Source organism: Rhipicephalus microplus, chromosome 1, assembly GCF_043290135.1.
Source record: "Rhipicephalus microplus isolate Deutch F79 chromosome 1, USDA_Rmic, whole genome shotgun sequence".
NCBI lineage: Eukaryota > Metazoa > Arthropoda > Arachnida > Ixodida > Ixodidae > Rhipicephalus > Rhipicephalus microplus.
In genome coordinates this window covers 26313171-26335006 of record NC_134700.1, presented here as the reverse complement: position 1 = coordinate 26335006, position 21836 = coordinate 26313171, and the positions used below count along the sequence as shown (strand labels likewise).

At 45.5% G+C, this 21836-nt stretch overlaps 1 protein-coding gene across 2 annotated transcripts in view; it reads left to right on the top strand.

Moving 5' to 3' along the window:
• The window catches only part of Hs6st (heparan sulfate 6-O-sulfotransferase), a 476371-nt gene extending 455007 nt beyond the window's left edge, over window positions 1-21364 (top strand). For both annotated transcript variants that reach the window (XM_075891380.1, XM_075891350.1), the window contains one exon: window positions 21176-21364. In XM_075891380.1, coding sequence (XP_075747495.1) covers window positions 21176-21218 — 43 coding nt within the window. In that variant the 3' untranslated portion in view covers window positions 21219-21364. The remainder of the gene's footprint in view (window positions 1-21175) is intronic.
• The last annotated feature ends 472 nt before the right edge of the window (window positions 21365-21836 follow it).

Genomic DNA, 21836 nt, shown 5'->3' with positions numbered 1-21836 from the left:
GCATAACATGACTGTATGAAGAAAATATATGAATAGTCATAAAATAAAAATCATGACATGTATGTCATGATTTACATTTCATGATTTACATTTCATGGTGCAGCAGCTCTTGCGATGGTTTCGTTCACAGGGCATGTTGCAAAACTAATATGGTATGGCACGATTACATGGCGAACACAAGCGACAAACCCTAACATGAAAATCATTACATGTGTCATGTAACAACATGACTACATGCCAGGCTCATAATGTGCTCGCGGCCGTTTTCCTTTAGCGTCCCATACGAAATTCGGTATTACAGTACGTGAATGGATTATGCAGATATGTGACTGATGCGAACATAATAATCATGAGATGCGTGTCATGTGAGAACATGACTACATGTCACAGTCATGGCGCCAATACATTTCGACGTGACGCGGTGCGCGTGCTCGCCGGCGTCCATTTCGTCGCGTCGCGCCGGCGTTGGCACGCCAGGCGCCGGTCCTGCCATATACTCGCAGGCGCGCGCCGGGTTGCGTTGCTTTGACGCATGCGCATTTCAGCACGTCCGGCGTCCCTTTGTCAAGAAAAGTGGAAGCGCAGTGCTTTCTGGGCTAAGATCCCTAGAAGAAAAACTAATAAATTGTTTCATCTAGGAGTCTGTCTGGGTAACGCATCGGCGCGAAATGCGAAACGCATTTCGCACCAGTTGCCGTCGTGTCGCACCGACGGACGCTGGTAGCGCCTGGTGTCAGACTGTAGAACGCTCGCGTTTTCTAACGTAGCGTCGCTGTGCCCAGCGTGCGCGCGCGTCAGCGCTACATTAGAGTATATTGGGCTTTTCATGATGCGCTCGCCACCATTTTGCTTGCTGCACATATCCCGAATTCTGTGTTACGTGACGTCAATAGATGACGAAGGTATATGACTGGTGGAATCATGATAATCCTGACACGTGTATCATGTAGAAGCATGTCAACATACCAAGCTCATAGCGTGCTCGCGACCGTTTCGCTAGCTCTACCTATACCAAATTTGGTATCACGTGACGTCGATAGATGACGCAGGTAAACGACACATCCAAACATGATAATCATGACACGAAAGTCATGTACGTCATAATTTGCTTCCACCTCATGATTTGTGCTGATTTTAAAGTGACAAATCAACATTTTTTATTCGTGCTTCGCATAATATTGATTCCCACTGTACTCGAGATCTGTCAATTTTTCATCTAGATAGTCGACCACATGGCCCATGGCAGCAAGTTGTCAATAAGATTACGATGTTCTCGTGTTAGTTGTGGTTGCTTATTTCAGTTGCACAAACGCATCGTTATGCAAAATGCACTGACGAAACGACACCTCATATTATTGACACTCATATAATTTCAGGTGCCAAAGAGAAGTGCATAGGTTAGGCGTCTCCATCGGTAAAAAAAAGGCACGTATCTGAGTAGCACAAAACGTATTTCCCATATGGTTCTTGTCATTGGCAAGTGCTAGTTAACATGCACAATGTGATTCTCTATATAGGTGTCACGTCGTTCTGCCAATCAAAATGCCTTTAGTTTACACTGGTTGTACGTAACTTACTTCTTCTGTGAAGGAAGTGTAAATTTGAGGGCCCGTTCTCTTTGTTAGGCACATAAATAACGAGAAGTATACTCTGTTTCACCACTGTGGTTCAGCATAATCAAAGCTACAGCGCTTAAGAAAGTCAAGTACATATATATGCTTGCTCGGTGAAACACAATCCAACATAAAGGTGGACTAAAAGGTACAGGATTGGCTGGAATTGGCGTTTGTTTCATGTGTGTTACACCACATCAATACAAGATATGTTTTTTTTTTCTTCGCAATTCTTTGGTATGTTTACAAATATATATGGCAGCACCCATGCAGAAGCGACTGCCCGCTTCGATTCCGACTTGCTCTTGATACACTCCCACTGCTCTGGCACCACAAAAAAAGGTAAAACCAGCCAACGATTTTATTCATGTCACTATGCGAATAAAGCATCACGTACGTTTTGTCCATATTAGCGAGATATTCTGCTTGCTTAGCCGCCCCTGCCAAGCCTCACGCACCGAGGCAGTACTCGTTCATCTACAAATATCGGACATGCAACCTCGCACAACGTTCCCCGCGTTGAATCCTCCTTCAGTGAAAACAAAAGGCAGCATATTCATGGAGTGAATGATGGATAGTGGGGCGAAGCATCCGTCCCCCTATTCGTTCTTGCTTCCGTTCATCCATGCGTGCGTCTGTGTGGCCGCCCATCCGTGCGTACATGTGTTCGTGCGTCCCCACGTTCATCTGCGCGTCCGTCCTTGCTTTCGTCCATGCATCCACTCCTGCGTCCGTCCATGCGTCCATCCGTCCGTGCAGCCATCCATTGCGCCCGTCCATGCATCTGTCTGTGTCTCCGTTCGTCCACCTATTCAACACTCCAAATACCACCATCTCGCATATTTTTATCATTTATCCTTCATATAGAAGCACCGCCATCCAGCGGACATTCCAAGGACTGATCGAGAGGAGGCACACGCACACTTTCTTACGGCTTGCGCTTCGTGTCTACTTCCCACCTTTAACCACCTCGAGATCATGGTATATACTAGTTCACTGTATTCGTGGCACTGCGGCCCAACGCTCACTAAACCTTTCTAAAACCTACGAGGTTACGCCCAGCGAGTATAACGTAGCAACCCTTTCTTGTCTTCTGTGCGTTGTTGAACAGTAAAAAATTCGCAGCGTGTGCGTTAACTAAAAGCCATATTCTCCTGTCTCTCATTCCTCCTTAGCAGCTATTGGCTTGTATTGAGCCCTACCTTTTATTGTTCAACAACGCACTGAAGAAATCTCCCACCGGCATCACCTTAGAGTTCGAAATCTTATACTTGTTACATACTAAAACGGCTACGAGGGACGAACGGGTGTCGTTATAGAGAGCGTCGCCCCTAAAAGAGAGAAAAGGAGCATTGCAGCAGGAGACGCGAGGAAACGCGTCGACGGATCAGCGGCCATACGACAGCCACAAACAGCGTCATTGAGACTCAACCACAAAGGGAACCTCTCGGCCGGCATGAACGTCTATCAATCTTTAGCAGAGCAACAAATCAACGCTTCATCAAATTCCTGATTTAGGTGCTTGTTTAGTAGTTTTAATGCATCTTTAAGTTCATAAACCAGCCGTATTAACTGCAATGAGCATCTATAGACAAATCGGTTAGCAGGCGTCATGAATACGCTGAGCAGACGACACGGCGCGAAAGACTACATGTTGAGGGGCTAAGCACCGTTCTTATTGAATGAGGGGCCCTGTAGCCTCCACAATGCTGAAGAGAACTTCTCATGTTACCAAGGATACGGGATGATATTAGAAATAATTGTGGTTTCAATGCGAAGAAAAAAAAAACTTGGCAGATCCCTCTACATAAAAATCAGTATAACACGAATGTGAAACGTGTCGTTACAGAGGTAGATGAGTGTTTATTGTGCACTGTTTCAGCAACGTAATGCAAAGTCATGTTAGGAGCAGCAAGCAGCTCGAAACACGCAGCGCACACCTCAAGCAGAAAGCACGCACGAAATCAGCAAACACAGGACAAGCGCGTACTAACAGCCATCACAGCTTGACACTTGTAGCGCACTCTTCAAACAGACAGAAAGACGCACAAAACGAGCGCGAAGTTTGCACATTACAAGCGCGAAGAACTGCCACAATTCTTCCAGTGTCGTGTGCACGGTGCAAGATACAAACAATTTAGGTGGGGGCACTCGCGAGACCCAATCGACCAAATAAAATAACAGGGACGCGCGTCAGTCGGACCGCTGTCGCCAGCGCATACTTATCGCCGAGTAGACGCAACCGTAGAGTTCCCTAATATACACTAGAGGGAACTCTGGCGCTAGTGTCTATGGGAGCTGCAACGCACGGTGCTTCAACGAGCATGGGAATGATGGGTAGTACACACATTTGTATAATATTCGTACTCCTGGCCTGGTTTTGGCCCCGTGTGTGTTCGAGTGGCTTGGAGCCGTTTTCTCACTAAACAAATATTAGCAAATAATCAGCGGTTGCGCCTCACCATCTTATTCTTTTAGACTTACCTTTCGAAATCGGGTCACGAAGCTCAAAAGGGTTGAATCTTTCAAAACAAAACCAATACACAGCAATAAACGAAGCCGCAAGTACGATTTGCCACCCGCAAGTACGAAGACTAGGCATATGTGTGCTACCCATCACTTCCATGGTCGCTGAACGATCGCAGCGCCAGAGTCCCCTCAAGGTAATTTTAAAAAACTCTATACACGCAACTTGAAGACAAAAAGAGGTTGCTATTACCAACCGGCCCCACGCGGGAAACTTGAGTTTAGTTACACATGCGCGTTGTTTCTGCCAAAGAGAAAAAAAATCGATTCCGTTTTTCATCAAGCATGACGAGAGTTTGAGACGTGTGGCAAGCATGCTTGTCTGTAAAACGCATACTGGTATTGGAAGATGGTTCTCGCACGTCCTGTAAACTTGACACTTCTTGGGCGTAACACATACGTATATGATTGAAATCTCTATCAAAATTTCATATGCTGGAGAATGCAAAAGATTGTGTATTCTGAAAGAACGCTTCCGTTTGGCACGTCGATCAGGATTTTGGGTTCCAACTATCCTAAGTATCTTTTTTTTCTTCAGAATCATATCATCTGTGAAGTGCTTGCTGCAGACTTCCTTCTTTGTGTTTAGCGTATGGTATTATCTGGGCAACACTTTAGTCCATGCTTTCAGTCACTCAGGATCACAATGAACGTTGAAGAAGATTTTTTTTTCTTGGAACGTAAGGTAACTTAACCGGCAACCTCTTGGGATGATGAAGGAAATATTTTATTGAACAAAGTCGAAGAAAACGGGGAGGGTACCTATTCTAGGACACCAATGGCGAACTCTGCGACAACCCAGGCCCGCACAGCGAGCGCCCGGAAGACCTAGGGGTGCCGTCGCGAAGGGTGCCTTTCCACTGCTTTGTGGTACGTGTACCCCGAAGAATTGAAGGGACGGGAGAATAGTAGATGGTGGTGCACTCCACGGTAACGTCAAAAGTTGCAGGGATAGCGCCACAGCCTGGACAGACATCAGTATAACGAGTCAGATATAGTTTATGCATGGAGGGGAGCTTTCGGAAAATCCGGGTCAGCAGTCGGCGAAGCGCGACAGCCAACACGTACACGCTTTCTTTCGTCAAGTTTTCTGCATGCCGGCTTCACCACCACAAGTTCTTTTTGCAAACGTGAAAAATTTTCACTAGCAGCATGAAGTGACCTTGAGAATGTGAAGCATATCTTAGCGAACTCCGGCGAATCTATCTATCTATCTATCTATCTATCTATCTATCTATCTATCTATCTATCTATCTATCTATCTATCTATCTATCTATCTATCTATCTATCTATCTATCTATCTATCTATCTATCTATCTATCTATCTATCTATCTATCTATCTATCTATCTATCTATCTATCTATCTATCTATCTATCTATCTATCTATCTATCTATCTATCTATCTATCTATCTATCTATCTATCTATCTATCTATCTATTTATCTATCTATCTATCTATCTATCTATCTATCTATCTATCTATCTATCTATCTATCTATCTATCTATCTATCTATCTATCTATCTATCTATCTATCTATCTATCTATCTATCTATCTATCCGCCTACGACTTTTAGTTTTCCTGGTCATTTTGATCATGGTATCAATACTAAAATTGGTATGGGTTAACATGAGTTTATAACAAGCATAAGTGACTAGTCCTAACATAAAAATTATAATATGTCATGAATGTGATGATTTACATCTCATGGTCTTGCTGCTCTTGGGGTGGTTTCGTGCACATGACATATTGCAAAGCTTGTATAGTATTACATTACTGTGTTTATCACATTACACACAATAATGGTGTGTAAAGGTATGGTATTACATTACTGTGTGTGTGGCGAACATACGTCACAGACCCTAACGTATAAATCATGACATGCATGTCATGTATGTCATGACTACATTCCACGCTCATGGTAAAGAGTACTTCTAGTACACTTTACTCCTGGTGCGCTCGCGGTGGTTTCGCTGGCTTCAAATGTACTAAATTTGGTGTTGCGTGACGTCAATCGATGACCAAGGTATACGACTGGTGCAAACATGATAATCATGGCATGCGTTTCATGTAAGAACATGACTACATACCAAGCTCATGATGCGCTCGCGGCCGGTTGCTATAGCTTTACATATACCAGATATGGTATCACGTGACGTGAATGGACGAGAAAGGTAAAATACACGTCCAAACATAATAATCATAACATGCGTGTCATGTAAAACATGACTGCATGCTACGCTCATAGTGTGCTCGAGGATGTTTCGCTAGCTCCACATATGCCCAATTTGGTCTCGCGTGACGCGAAGGGACGACGGAGGTAAATGACGCGTCCGAACATGATAATCATGGCATGGAAGTCACGTACGGCATAATTTACGTTCGCCTCAAAACGTTGGATTGATTTTATAGTGACATATAAATCTTCCTCATTCCTGCTTCGAATATCATCGATGCCTACTGCACGTGGGATATGTCAATTTTTATAGTGAAATGTTATGAGATCACTTTCTGGGTCACGCGCAGTTGTTGTCCACCGCTGCCGCCACCGCTGGTGTTCGTAACCACATCGCGTGAAATTAAAAAAAAAATCTTGCACCAATGACACAGTGGGGCTTGAACCCGGATCCGCTGCGTGCCAGCCCAATATTCTACCACTGAGTTACGCCGGTGCTTATAACATGTTGTCAAACTTGCCTTAAGCAGACATGACCTAGCGCCAATGGAACAGTAGGGCTCGAACCTAGGTCGATTGGGTGTCAGCTAAGTTGTTTTTTTTTATTTAATGCATGAAATCATCCCCAGTGAACCAGTGAAGTATGCACAGCACACTCATCAGAAGTCAGGCAAACACACACATGCGTCAAGGAGTGGAAGCCACTCCGGAACGGGGTCAAAAGTATTTACAACACTGCGCACTTGAGCAGCTGCTTCTCGGAAGACGGATCTCGTCGACCGTGGTGGCTCGGCGTGTCTATCAATCATGCGACTTTACCATATTGAATAGAGTCCCAACAACATTAACAGGTCATGAGGAGTTTTATAAGTCACAGACTCCTTTTGAATGGGAGGAACCCAATACCATCAGCTGTGATTGGAAGTTATTTTCTTTTTTTTCTTTTTAGAATGTCCAAAAAATAAAAAAAAGTCAGGACAATGAATATTACATCGCTCTATAGTCTCCGGTTGGTCGCAGAATATAAATTCACTGTCCAGGGTACGTATATTGACTTTTCAGCTACGTTTTCACTGGTAGTGTAGAAGTGGGCAGTTTAAAGAAAAGTGTTTTCGCTGAAGGAAATATCCACATTCTATACAAGAAATAATACATCTTGACCAGACAAAAGCAAATATGGCTTTCGATAAACGGGTCCGGAAAAAAGGTTACTCACAACTGCAGCGGTTAAATTTGTTCTGTCAATAGTATACACTTGCTCTAAGCGAAACCTGGCTTTCGAAAAAATGGCAGTATCAACAATTTCTTTTCGGAATCCCCACAACGGAAATTCTTTAGCAACGCTCGTTGTGACATGAATGAAAGGAAGGTGGTGACATAGACGGTTACGAAGAACTGCTAAAAGAAAGGGGTGGCACACATCCTTGAGGTGAAAAAATTGCAACACCAACTGTGGCACAAACAAGTGCACAAGGCCGAGGCAACGCTTTTCAAGCGGAAGAAAAAGATTGTCTCTTCTCGTGGGTTCCCAGGAAGAGCTCCAAATAAAGCAGGAAAATATCCTATGAAAGGCTTGCATGTGCACACGAGAGCAGTGAAACACCTGCAGAACATAAACAAGCTTTGATGCAAGGAATATATTGCACGCTTTCGCTCTGGCAAAAATGAATATCTCTTGTCCGTGCCATGTTGCCATCTTTCAGCGGATCGTAGTTATCGCAGCGGTCCAGTGTGAGCCGCTGTTACGATAGTTATCAAGAAACACACCAAGGTACTTTATAGGAGTCGCATTCCAATGGATATTTGCGAAGGCCGAAGGAGTTTGGGTTGACATGCCTAGCCAGAATCGACTACTTTTATCAAAATGTATGCTGGCCCTAGGGATTTCACAGAAACGTAAAGTAGTGTTGACTGCTTCTTGAACGCTGGATTTATCAGCGCAAAAGAAGGCACTGTCATATGCATAAGCTAGAACCTTAACTTTCTCAGCATCACATCGGTAGCCTTTTATGCCAGACTTATAAGCACACTTAAACATAATGGTTACAGACAAATTGCAAAAGGCAAAGGCGAGAGCGGACATCTCTGACGTACAGAATTTAATTGAATTAGATTGGAATGTGTGCGATTTACAATTAGCCTAGCTGTGCACTTCTTATAACACAGTGAAATACCATTGTACAGTACATCAACCAATTGCAGATGCCAGAACGAAAAAAAAAAAACATGCTGTACCTTATCAAATGTTTTTGCAAGGTCTATTTGAAGGAGGGCTACTTGGTCCATGCTACCACCAATACACCCAGAAACTGAACGTGCCATATTAATGTTTGTCTGCATAGAGCAACCGCGAATTTCACACGTTTGGTGGTCACCTACACATTCCGTGATCACTGTTTGTAGCCGATTTGTCAACAATTTAGCCAATATTTTGTAGTCAACGTTACATAACAATATAGGCCTATATTTGTTAACTCTCTTTAATGCATCAGGATCAGCACTTTTGGGGATTAATCTTGTATGGCTCTGATAGAACGAAGGAGGAAGTTTACCACGCTGATTAGCCCCTCTGAAAAGTTGCTCAAGGAAAGGTATCAGATGTTGCTGAAAAGGTATGCAAAATTCGCCACTAAGGCCATCTCGGCCATTAGTTTTGTTCTTCTTCAATGTTGTTATTGCAAATCTTATTTCATGTCTGGTCATGGGCCCATCTACAGTAAGCCTATCATTATCTTGTAACTGAGGCACCAAGGCAATGTAGTGGTCAACTTCTTCCTCAAAATTCTCCTGAAGTTCAGCCGCAGTGGACAAACGTTTGTAATAATCTTCGAATGCGGCTCATATTTCACATGTCTCTGTGCAAAGAGAACCCCGCAACTCAAATTGCAATATCTGTTTAGAAAGTGCATATCTCTTTTCATCCTCGAAAAATTTTTAGTGGGTTACTCTTGCGTGAAATAGGTAACACTGGAAGGAATCTTTGCACCTTGGTATAAATCTGTATCGTGTTTTTGTATCTGTGCTCGAATCACTTTTATAACATCCACGTACAATCCCGGCTGTCGACTTTCAAAAGTATGGAGCTTATGAAGTAAATCGCAAAGATAACGCTTTTAGGTTTTTTTTGCGCTATTTCACATGAAATACTAATTACCTGATACTTAACCCTTTCTTTGAACCTTTCCTATTGAGCGAAAATTGGCAGCTGTTGACACTCTGCTACCGCTTGTACGGGTTCTCTTACTATTTCAACAAAGCAATCTTCGCGCAACAACTGTACGTTAGGCTTGCATAGGTCCCAGTTTAGAGGAGTTTTACGGAAATTTTCAGGAGCCCAAGAAACGGTGACTAATGGTCTCTAAAAAATATGGGCTTTACAGCATAATTATAAATGTGAGACTATAGGCTTAGAGATACATACACGCGGTCGAGCCGAGCATGATAGAGGCCTTGAAAGTGCGTGAACCTCACCGAGGAAGGTGCATGCGCTCTTAAATCTATTAAATTGTGGTCATTCAATAATTTCTGCAGCAAAGTTGCACTCGTATCATGACGATTTGTTATATATCAACGATCTCTCGCGTCACAAACAAAGCCTCCGAAAATTGCCCAAGTTCTGTCAGTGTTTAGCAGCAAAATAAAAAAGAGTAAAAAAATTTTTTTGTCATTCATTTTGGATTAAGCATAGATCCAGATAAACCTGCAATATGGGTACGAAATGCTGAAGTCAAAATCTTGAAGGCGTAAAGCCCATCGAGCAAGGCGGCCAGAAGGGTCTCGGAGGGTAACAAGCCAACATAATGAATGATGGTCTGTCACAATCGTGAATGGACGACCGTAGAGGTAGCATCAAAACTTCTGAATGGAGAATACAGCCACTAAACATTCTTGCTCTGTCACCGTGTAATTCATTTCAGCCTTGCTTATAGATCGACTCGTATAAGCAACAACATGCTCTGCCTTATCATGGCGCTGAACAAGCACACCTGCAATGCCAATTCCACTTGCGTCACTGTGCACTTCTGTAGGAGCAGAAGGATCGAAATGACGAAGAATAGGCTCAGTTGTTAGTAGAAAGTTGAGTTCCGAAAATGCGGCATCAGAATCAGGTGTCCATTCGAAGGAACTGTCTTTTCGCAACAAGCTCGTCAGTGTGTGTACTGCGTCCGCGAATCGGTGCACAAAGCGGCGAAAGTCGGAACATAGGCCCAAGAAGCTGCGAAGTTCTTTTAGTGTCTGGGGTGGTTTGAATGTGCCGACTGCTTCGATTTTGCGGGGATCCGGCCTGACACCATCTTTGTCAACTAGGTGACCGAGGACTAAAGCTTGTCGTCCACCAAACCGGCACTTCTTAGAGTTCAAAATCAAGCCAGACTTTCCGACAGACTCTAAAACAAGGCTTTAACAGACGTTGTGCTCTTCGGAGGTACGCCCAAAAATGACGACATCATCCAGGTAGCATAAGCACACCTCTCTTTAAGACCACAAAGAACAGAGTCCATAAACCTTTCAAAAGTGGCGGGGGCGTTGCAAAGCCCAAACGGCATCACATTGAATTGGTACAGTCCATCAGGCGTCACGAATGCAGTGTTCTCCTTGTCTGAAGGGTGCATAGGTATCTGCCAATATCCTGATTGTAGGCCTATTGAAGAAAAGTACAAAGCCGAGTGTAAGCAGTCAATAACATCGTCAATCCTTGGCAGCGGATATACATCTTTTTGGGTCAAGGCGTTGAGTCTTCTGTAATCAACGCAGAACCGTCAGGCACCATCTTTCTTCTTAACCAAGATGACCGATGCTGCCCACGGGCTAGAGGACTCTTCAATAACACCCTTCTTCAGCATTTCCTGAACCTGGTCGGCAATAACTTTTCGTTTTGATGACGACATTCGGTAAGGCTTTCGTCGGATCGGATGGGAAGTGCTGGTGTCAATCCTATGGTGAGCGCGAGAACAAGGTAAAGCTAGTGGCTTCTCCTCTTGGCAAAAGTCAAACACAGAAGCGCGTCGCCTCAACAGATGGCGTAACGTCTGCTGCTCGTGTGACCGCAAAGTGGCGCTTATCATGCCTAGGATCTGCAACTCGTTAGAGCAACTGCGCTTGCCAGAGACTGTACCTTTTGCGCTTTCATCGTTGATAACGACCGCTACATAACCTTCAGCGGAATCATCGAAGACGCCAAGCTTCATTCCTCGAGGGAGCACAACCGGCATTGGCAAACAGTTCAGTGCCCACGGAAAGGTTGCTCCTTCATCAACAGATACCAAACAACGAGGGACGAGTATGCCTTTCTTAGCACATTGAACGATAGCAGGTTAAACGATGGCGTCAAAAGATGTGGCAGATTCTGGGGCGAACACCGCAACTGACCTCATTTACCATGGCGGCACTGTCAGCTCATCGGAAACAATCAGAGCGTCCTTCGCGGCCTGCGGCGCCTCGTCGATGAGGGCAGGAACAATGTCACCACTGACGAAAAGTTCACCGCTTCTACAGTCAACGATAGCGCCACATTCTTGGAGAAAGTCAAGACCGAGAATCACATAATGGGTACAACGTTGCAGCACAAGAAACTCTGCTGGGAACACCTTTCCTGCCAATAAGACATTGACGGCAGAAACTCCGACAGGATGAAGTACCTACCCACTAACACCACGAAACCTTGTTGATTCGCCCCAAGAAAACATAACTTTGCGGCCAATGCGACTTTTGAAAGAAAGACTCATAAATGATATCGTAGCAACAGTGTCCACCAAAGCACTTGTACAAAAGCCATCTATTTCCACACGTATCTTGTTCTTGGACCTTATAACTGGCGGAGGCATCTGAGGCAAATCCTGTTGTGCGACCTCACCTACATCGGTCGTGTTGGCTAGTTTTCCGGCGGCGGCGGTGATGACAGGCGTCGTTCCGGCGAAGGGGAACGATGCAGTCGGCCAGATGGAGGCGTCAAACTACGGTCAGAAGCGGGAGAACTGCCACGGTGATTTCCCCACCATGAGGTACTCCTAGAATAGGCGGGCCAATGACCGTTGTTGTGACCAGTGCCCGCTGGCGGAAACTCTGATGGGGAACGATATCGGGATGTCGGCTCTCGCTGTCGACGACAGAACCGAGCTATATGCCCGGCGATACCGCAACGGTAGCACACAGGGGCCTGGCGGTATGCATTGTACTTCTGGAAGACATTGCACTGACGTGGTGGTGGTACGGATACATCTTCGTTCGGGTCGTAATAGGTGTTGGCTGGCTGACGGGGGTAACTGAAGCAGTCTTCGTACCTCGGCAGTGGGTAGTTATTGCGCTGTGACCTCGGTGGTGAGGGTGGCCTGTAGTTGCAGTCATCGTTGCCTGCTGCGGCAATTGACACGGGAGGGCGAGAGGGAGGCGGTGCGGGTGTAGCTTCGTACGGCGTCGGGCGAGCGTGTCGACTGAGCTCTTCTCGAACGATCTGGCGTATTGTCGACGCGAGATCAAGCGGCGTGTATTTGTCAACACTTGCCACGGTGGTTACATTCGGTAGGCGACCGAACTTGGGGGTGATATGTCGCATCTTCAGGGTCTTGAATATGCGACAGTGGCTTATGACGTTGGTTACCGTAGCAAGGCTGTCTTTGCTGATGAGAAACTGATACACGTCCTCGGCAATGCCCTTCAACAGGTGGCCGACTTTGTCTTCCTCTGACATAGAAGGGTTGACAGTCTTGCAGAGCTTCAAAATCGCCTCAACATAGGTCGTGCACGCCTCACCTGGGATTTGAACTCACAGCAGTAACGTTTGTTCCGCCTGCTTTCTCTTAGCTACGGAGTCTCCTAAGCACGCTCTTATTTCGGAAACGAAGTGATCCCATGACGTGAGGGCATCTTCGTGGTTCGCGTACCACACGAGTGCTGTGTTCGTTAAGAAAAATACTACATTGGTCAGCTGGGTCGCCGCGTCCCACTAGTAGTATTTGCTCACCCGTTTGTAGTGTGTGAGCCAGGCATCCACGTTTTCGCCAGATTCGCCACCGAATGTGCGAGGCACTATCAGATCCTGACGCAACCAGGGACCAGCCGCACGCCAATCTGGTACTAGCGCTGCTTCTGGGACTGGTGGAAGGTCTGCCGCTGCGGGGATCCGGTTTCCTTCTTCGCCGTGAGACATCTCAGCTGCCAGTGGTAACGGGGGCAGTCCAGCAAGGCGGCGGCTTCGTCGTAGATCAGGCGCTTGAAGCGTCGTGTTGCTTGGTTGATTACCCAGCGCCTCCACCACAAAACTGTTATGTTGAATTAAAGGATAGGTGGATTTATTTACAGGGTGAGCATGAAGTTCGCCAGTCGCGGTAAAGATGGAGTCCTGAGGTTACACCAGACAACGTCATCTTCCTCTTCTACCTACCCGGCACATACTACAACCCGGCTCATACCGTAGCAATATATATATATAGTTCAGGAGATCCTCCGTGAGCGGTCACAACGTGGTTTATTTCGACGTTTTGGCTTAGAGTCTGGCTTTCATCAGGATCCTGATGAACGCCAGACTCTAGGCCGAAACGTCAAAATAAACAACGTTGTGACCTGGACTATATGCAACGCTACGGCCACTCAACTACCATGCCTGCCTATATATATATATATATATATATATATATATATATATATGTAAACACAAAGAAGAAAAACAGAACTACGGCGGGCGGAATTGGATGTGGGACCTTCGCGTCGTGAATGCGAGGCGCTAACCACTGTGCCACCAAGGGGCAAGCTGTTTATGTCTATCACTTACCACTAATAGCGCGCATCTCGGGGGGGGGGGGGGGGGCAATGGCTTTTGAGATTGAGGGCGTGCGGCGGGTTTCTTTCCGGCTTTTCCAATCGCATGGAGAGCACGTGTTTCCAGAGGTAGGCGTGGCTCAGTCGAAAAGGCTGCCGCACTGTTAGCGAAGCTTCTACATGGGGAGAAAAAAATAGTATTGCGCTTTTCTATAACATTGTGTTCATTTGAAAATGTCGGGTCAAGTAGTACGAGAGGCAAATTTAACGCAGGGGCATTTTATTTTCAAATGGTGTTTTTATTTTGCTGTAGATTGGTGCCGCATATATTGGAGCAGTTAAAATTGCGATGCATCTGGTTGAGATCTGCATGTGCTCGAAACTATACTTCACATTTCGCGGGATGTATAGGTGGAGGAGGGGCACTGGCGAAAAAGAAAGAAAATTGGCAGCCTGATCCGCAAGCGAGGTCATTTCTACGTCTATGGATCACTTTTAAACTCGATTGAATGAATTCTTGCTTTCATTGAACCAGCGCTGCTTTTCATTGTAGCGCTGTTTCGAAAATTCTTGCGTACTCCTAATGTAATCACAGCTGCGCCGTGACGTAGTTTTATTGCTTCTTAGAAGCGCTCTTCGCTTCTTAGACTGGCACGCCTGTCGTCCAGCCATGCTCGACACGACTGGTCTCCCCTATAGTCATGTTCATCGGGACTTCTCAACGAGAAGCAAAACGCTGTTCACCGCGCGAGGGATAAATAAACAAAAACACGGCATATGCACGGAGTGAATAAATAGTGGGGCAAGGCGCCCGTGCATTCGTTCGTCCATGGGTCTCTCGACTCCTATCACATATCAGCACGCATCAAATGGATGGATGGTTCACTGCACTCATTATATCATTCACTCCGTGGATATGCCGGCTACGCTTGATAAAAAGACGACCGACCAAGTGATGCTCTAATGAGCTTCGTCCCTGAAAGAAATAAAACCGTGTCGTGTTACGCGTCACAGCTGTGATTACAACAGTGCACCTCTAATAATTTTCTAATCAGCGTTACCATCTAAATTAGGGGTAGTTCCACGAAAGGAACTAGAAAGTGACCCATTTATTTGCGCGTAACCCGTGAGCGCTGAATACGGCATTCTGGTTTAGCTTGTGGAATGGGCTGTCACTTTTTATGAGATTAAAACCACCACTGCGCATGCTGGCGCTCGTGTGGAAGTATTTTTTTCTATCTGATGTGCAGAAGAGCACGTAGCAGTATGACATGTTCCCGAAATAAATATAAGAAACAAGACCTGACGTCACTTTCTTCTAAAGGAAAAACCTGCAGCATTGACATAGGAGAAACTGCAGAAACCGCAGTCAGTCGCCAACTTTATTAATAAATTGCTACTATTGAATAAAACATTCGTTTTGCATTCCACCTCAAAATTTTCTCTCCTCTATGCAGAATGGCAGTGACGCATGCACGCAAGGTAACCACGTGAACGCCACCACATGAGTGCGTTACGAAGAAAAATGGCAGCATATCCACGGAGTGAATGATGGATAGTGGGGCGAAGCATCCGTCTGTCCATTCGTTCTTGCTTCCGTCCATCCATGCGTGCGTCTGTGCGGCCGCCCATGCGTCCATCCGCCAGTCCGTGCGTGCGTCTGTTCGTGCGTCTGCACGTTCATCTGTGCGTTCGTCCCTGATTTCGTCCATGCATCCACTCCTGCGTCTGGCCATGCGTCCATGCGTTCATGCAGCCATCCGTGCGTCCGTTCATGCATCTGTCTGTGTGTCCGTTCGTCCACCTATTCAACACTCCAAGTACCACCATCTCGCATCTTTTCATCATATATTCCTCATATAGAAGCACCGCCATCCAGCGGACGTTCCAAGGACTGAACGAGAGGAGGCACACGCACTATTTCTTACGGCTTGCGCTTTGTGTCTACTGCCCCCCTTTAACCACCACGATCTCACGGTATATACTAGTTCAATGTATTCATGGCACTGCGGCCCAACGCTCGCTAAACCTTTCTAAAACCTAGGAGGCCACGCCCAGCGAGTATAACGTAGCAACCCTTTCTTGTCTTCTGTGCGTTGTTGAACAACGAAAATTGGCAGCGTGCGCGTTAACTAAAAGCCGAATTTTCCTATCTCTCATTTCCCTTTAGCAGCCCTTTGCACGTAGATTGAGCATTATCTTGTATTGTTCAACAATGCACAGAAGAAATCTCTTACCGGCACTATTTTGGAGGTCAAAGTGTCATACTTGTTACACACTACTACAACGACTAGGAGGGACAAACGGGTGCCGCTATAAGAAGCTTCGCCTCTAAAATAACACCCGCTGGAGAGAAACGGTCGCCGAGCCGACCAAATTCGATGCCAGCATCAGTAACTGTCTTGCACTGTCCTTGCAATGTGCCAACGCCGTGAAGTCTGGCACGAAAGCCGCGCTCTCAAAGCGTACAACGCATTGCGCTCGCACGTGAAGCTTCCCCAGTTTCTCCTTCCCACTACCTCCCGTTGCACCGCAGAACCAGGAGACAGGGAGGAGGTCTAGACTGAACGTCGCTGGCTCTACGACGACCACGGGCTGGCTACATGTGCGCTTTGGTCATTTATGGTCACCCATTCGCACTGTGTTCAGTGGATATGTTGGGAATCTAAGAACGAACATAGAGATAATTTGATTGTTCAAGAAGAACGCCGCACGCGCTCAGAGTTCTGTGTATCTGGTATGAAACACTGTGTGTTACATAGCAGCGACAGTTCACACTTTTTATTCCTCAGTAGTCTACCTCGACCAATATTTATTCTTAAAGACGCCATTCGGCCGCATGTGGGACCATTTGATTTGGATGCTGTAGACATTACTTTAAATGAACATGATACTGATATTGCCATTGTGCTACTAAAACATACAGATGACGAAAAAAGGAGACGATGATAAGTCATGAATATTTACTGTGAAGGACGTAGGGAGTAAATATAGGTCGGCTAATCGTAGCTTTTCAACATTTCAGAAAAATCATTTATCACATTATTAAGTGGCACTATCAGCGCACCTAAGTATATAGAGTGTAAGTGGCATTCGGTTGACCACGTGACAAATATTTGTACGTGACAAAATAGTAAATTGATATCTAACAGTAGGAGGGAAATGTTATTGAATGACAATAACTAGCTGAGTTTTCACCCACATACTTGTCTCTAGAAAGGGGGAAGGCTAGAATGCCTCTGTCCTAGGCGAAATAATCTCTCCTTGCATTGATATATATATACAAAAAATTAAGCAGTTGCCATGGTTTTATTCGCCAAATGGACCAAAATAAAAGCAGTAACAGAAACAAATACTTGCCTTCAGTGCAACCAGAAGATTTGGCTGTGAGTTTCGCTAACATGTGAAAAAAAAAAAAAACATGCGCATGCTGAAACCACGCGTGCTCTGCTTTCTGACGTGGTCTGCAGCGCTCCAGGAAACCACAATAAACACGCCCCCTCACGTTAGCCCTACGCTTAAGGTGATACTCGCTGGTTTTTCTGGAGATCGTGGTGGGTGGAACGGCCGGAGAAAACCGCGCCGCCAATTTCGCAGACCATAAGAAAACTATCGTGTTTTCAGCGTCATCAGCAAGATGGCGCATTGAGCGCGCGGTGGTTGAGTTGGGACTGGCATGGTGTCTGGACGTGCTTTTTGAGCGCTCCCGATCGACTGCGCAGATAAGTGGTTTTGCATGTTTCAAGCTTGCTTTTATAATTATTGATGCAGCAGTTAAAACTTTTGTAGCACTTATTACATTGTCTGGCTTTCGGGGGTCACTTACCAGGTATTTACTAGTTTGTGTGTGTGTGCGTGTGTCTTTGTTTTTTTCTCTTGCCACCACGTGGGGGAGGCGCACATACGCCGAACATGCAAATTTTGTAGTAGAGCCTATACTTTCTTTTTTCGTAGGGCTGCGTTTGTCGTACGCCATGCATACTAATTATCGAGTGTGATATGTAATTAGGACAATTTCTCTCAAAAAGACATGATTAAAAATGCCGTAAAAGGTTCCGGATGCGGGTTGGGTTTGAAATTGGGCCCAAGTGCAGACGAAAACCGATACCTTTCATTTTTGGAAGTTCGCGCGGACAACAAGCATCGAGAGCAAATTGCAACCGAAGTGAGGCCAAAGGTCCTGTAAATCGCCACGCTAGTTTCCGGGTGACAAGAGATCTTTAGTTTTCCAGAAACGCGCGACGCGACAAGCGGCGGCAACGAATGGGCCTCCGCGACCGCAAATCTGGTCGCTCGTCGGTGTAGTTTGGCGCTGTCGCGAAGGAGTCCCGTGCATGTGGTTAGGGCCTAATAGCGTTAGCCTTTTAGCCTATCGCAGTGGACCGCGTGGATAGGTAGTGCCATCTGGCGGGCATTATGTGCAATCGAGCAGGTGCGTAGAAAGAATTACGTCACACGTAGAAGTGCACTTGGTTAGATTTCGGTTTCGGTAATACGTGTTTTCGGTAATGAAAAATTATTTTCGAACTTGTTGAGCATATTAGCTCTCGGGCATGTGACAAGAGTGCCTCAGGAACACAGAAGCACTATTATCTTGACATGGTCGAAACATTGCCGGAGTGTCCTTACTTAAATTGTTTCTATCTTACCGTGGTCGTGTGTCTGCAGCGCGCTCCTTGGCCACGGCAGCGCGTGAGGTGACCTTTGTCCTCTCTAGGCTAGTGCGAATATTCTAATGCTTCGAAGATCCGAACGAATAGTTGGGTATTTGAATTCTCTTCGATTCGAATTTAAATTACCGAATATTTTCGAAGTGTTCGCAATGAACGAATAGGTGTATATTGATCTGCAGGTCACCGCCTGTAGAGGTTGTCTCACTGCACTGTTGGAGTGTTAAACAGTGAAAACGTTTTTTTTTTTGAAGAATATTTGTTTTGCCGTGAAGCCCCCAATTAAATATAAAGGGGCATTGCAATATTAACTGGACATTGTCAGAAAACGCAGCCGATCGGTAGTCGAGGCTACCGAAAACACGCGATGCAAATATTGTAGCGCAGCACGTGGCCTGTAATTCACAATAAATTTTAAAAGCTAAAAACTGCTTTCTTTTCTCGGGAAGTGACACTGCAGGCTCAAAAATCACTTGTCACAGCCAAGAAGAAATATACGGCTCTGGTCACAGCCATTGGCTGATTTGAGCATGGTGCGCTTGTCGTTACCGGGGCCGTCGCTTGTCCACGAGTATGTGTGTGATCGCACTGAAAAGCCACGTATACGAAGAAAAAAAAAGAGGTGCTCAAGGTCATGAGCTGCGTGTGGAGTATTTTCTTTCGCCGTGCCACTCCTACCTGCTTAGCTTCTAGCTATTTCGTCAAGACGAGAAAAGAGAATGCAACGTGTGCCAATTTTGGAACTCTGCTCATACTGGACTGATTCTAGAAACATTGCTGCAGTAAATTTGTGAGGCAACAAGCTTGTTTACTGGCTCCATGGCTACTTGAAAAAGTGTTGCAGGGACCCTTTAAAGAAACATTTAATCGTCAAATCAATTCTTCATTTTAATAACCTTATTATGACAGCTTATATAATCCTAGTATAATAAATTTTAAAACATAAGGTGTCTCACAGGTTATCGCTCCCATCCTACCAAAACTACTACTCAAGGTTGTTTTGACTTCCTTTGAACGAAAAAATAAATGGCACTTGCATAGAGCCCCAGTTTCAATTTAAAAGAAATATTGTGCAGGTTAGCTTTGTCATGATAAATATTTCCTTTTTTATATGTCATACTTACCATTCGAATTTGATTCGAAATTATTCGATCGAAATCACTATTCGCTTCGAATTCGCTTCGAACCGAAAATTCACTATTCGCACAAGCCTAGTCCTCTCCCAAATTAGGAGTCTCATAATCGCGATTGCAGGAGAGACTATGCAACTTGCATGCAGTTGCTCTTGATGCAACGCTTGTATAGTTTGATTTTTAGTCTTCGTCTCTTTTTGGTGCTGTTTCCTGGTAGCTTTTCAAGTTCTTTTTCTGCAAAAATTACGAGAAGTGCCTTCTCATGAGTATTTACCTAAGTTTCTGGTTGAAAACATTTAGAGAAAACAAATAAAAATACAGCTAAGATTCCGCGTGCAAAACGTGCGTCGATCAGCACCCCCGCCTCTCTCCCCCCACAAGCACAAATTTTCATACGTTTTCTGAACTTGTGTTGCAACACATCGTTCTGCGATGACCGCCGATGAAGGGTGCTCAGTTATAAGAAGAAAATGCATTTTACAGTGAGGCGCATTTTCGTACAACGCCTCGACAAACACGTAATGAATGTTAAGTAGGGTTAATATAGAGAAGGCGAAATAACGTGATACAAGACGAAGAAGGCGTCAAGACAAGCTTCGCCCAACAATGTAGGAATGGCAATTGGACGTGTACGGGGACTACGCATAAATAATGTTTGCAGAAATATGCATCCGGAAGGTGGCGTAGGGAGCGCATCTTTCTGTCACTGCTGTTACATGACCGGAAAGATTAGCCACACTATTTCACTTAACGTTACGATTTGGACCTGTTCATACTATGTAAATTGAGAAGTTGGCTTTGAAAGGCCTTTCACACAAATATGCTAGATTTGGGTTCGCTAATGAAGCCTTATATATATGTTATCACTGCTGCATATAAGAATTTTATGTTAAGTTCTGAAGGTAAGCACAGCCCCCCCCCCCCCCCCTACGCCCTACGTCTTTGCACCCAGGGGCCAATCTAGCCACTTACTTTAGATATTGAAGTAAAACCGGCAAGGGAGAGTCCTGACGTTTTTGCTTTAGTAGTAATCATTACCCCAAAGACTCCTTAACAGCATAAACACTGTTTGTTAACTGACCTACCCTTGCCGGCGTCAGTGATTGAAAAGAAAGAGGTGGAACGCGGACACAGGAGGGACTGCTAGCACACCTCTCCCGACGTTCATGCGCGAGTTGGTATGGAAACGGCGCGTGTGTTGCCAGTGAACTCTTTTCATTTTGTCGCCATGGTTTCCTAATGGCACTCTGAATCGTATGCGCATTGGGAGGGTGAATGACGGGCTTTTTTGTTCCACAGCGCCAGTGGATCGGCTCGTGTGGCCAGCGGGGGCGCAGCCTGAAGGGCGAGTTTTTTCAAGCTTGCTGAGGGTGTTCGAGGCGGCCGAGTGGGACAAAGTTTTTGTCAAAATGGCCCGCGTCGTGGTCAACTACTTCACCGACATGGCTTTCAAGGTGTTGTTTGGCTCCACTGGCAGCCGAAGAAGCAGCGGGGACGGCGACCTAGAGGTAAGCTCACTGGCCGAGTCCTTCGTTGCTTAAAACTGTCCTGCACAGCCTTGCAATGGGGAGCCCTCAAAGCATCTGCCGATCAACAGTGAAGGCTCCTCTAAAAATGCGAGCGGCATATCATGGCACTGCATGCAGCAGCTAATTTACCCTTGCTTCCGAAGACGGCTTCAAAATATTGGTTCGGCAAACGACTTGACCCAAGGGGCGGACTACGTTGAAGATGAAAACGACACAAGGGTGGCACATGATCATCCTCTCCATTACTTCTATTTCGAGTTCCACTTGAAAAACTAAAACGTTCGGCAGATCGCACATACCTTGGTGATCAATAATGTGCGAAACATGCATCAAAAATTGTTCTAAGTGGCACTTTTAAAACAAGCACAACGTTACGAGGCGGTCGGATGAAATACTTAGTAAACATGAGCACCAATTTTATACACATACAC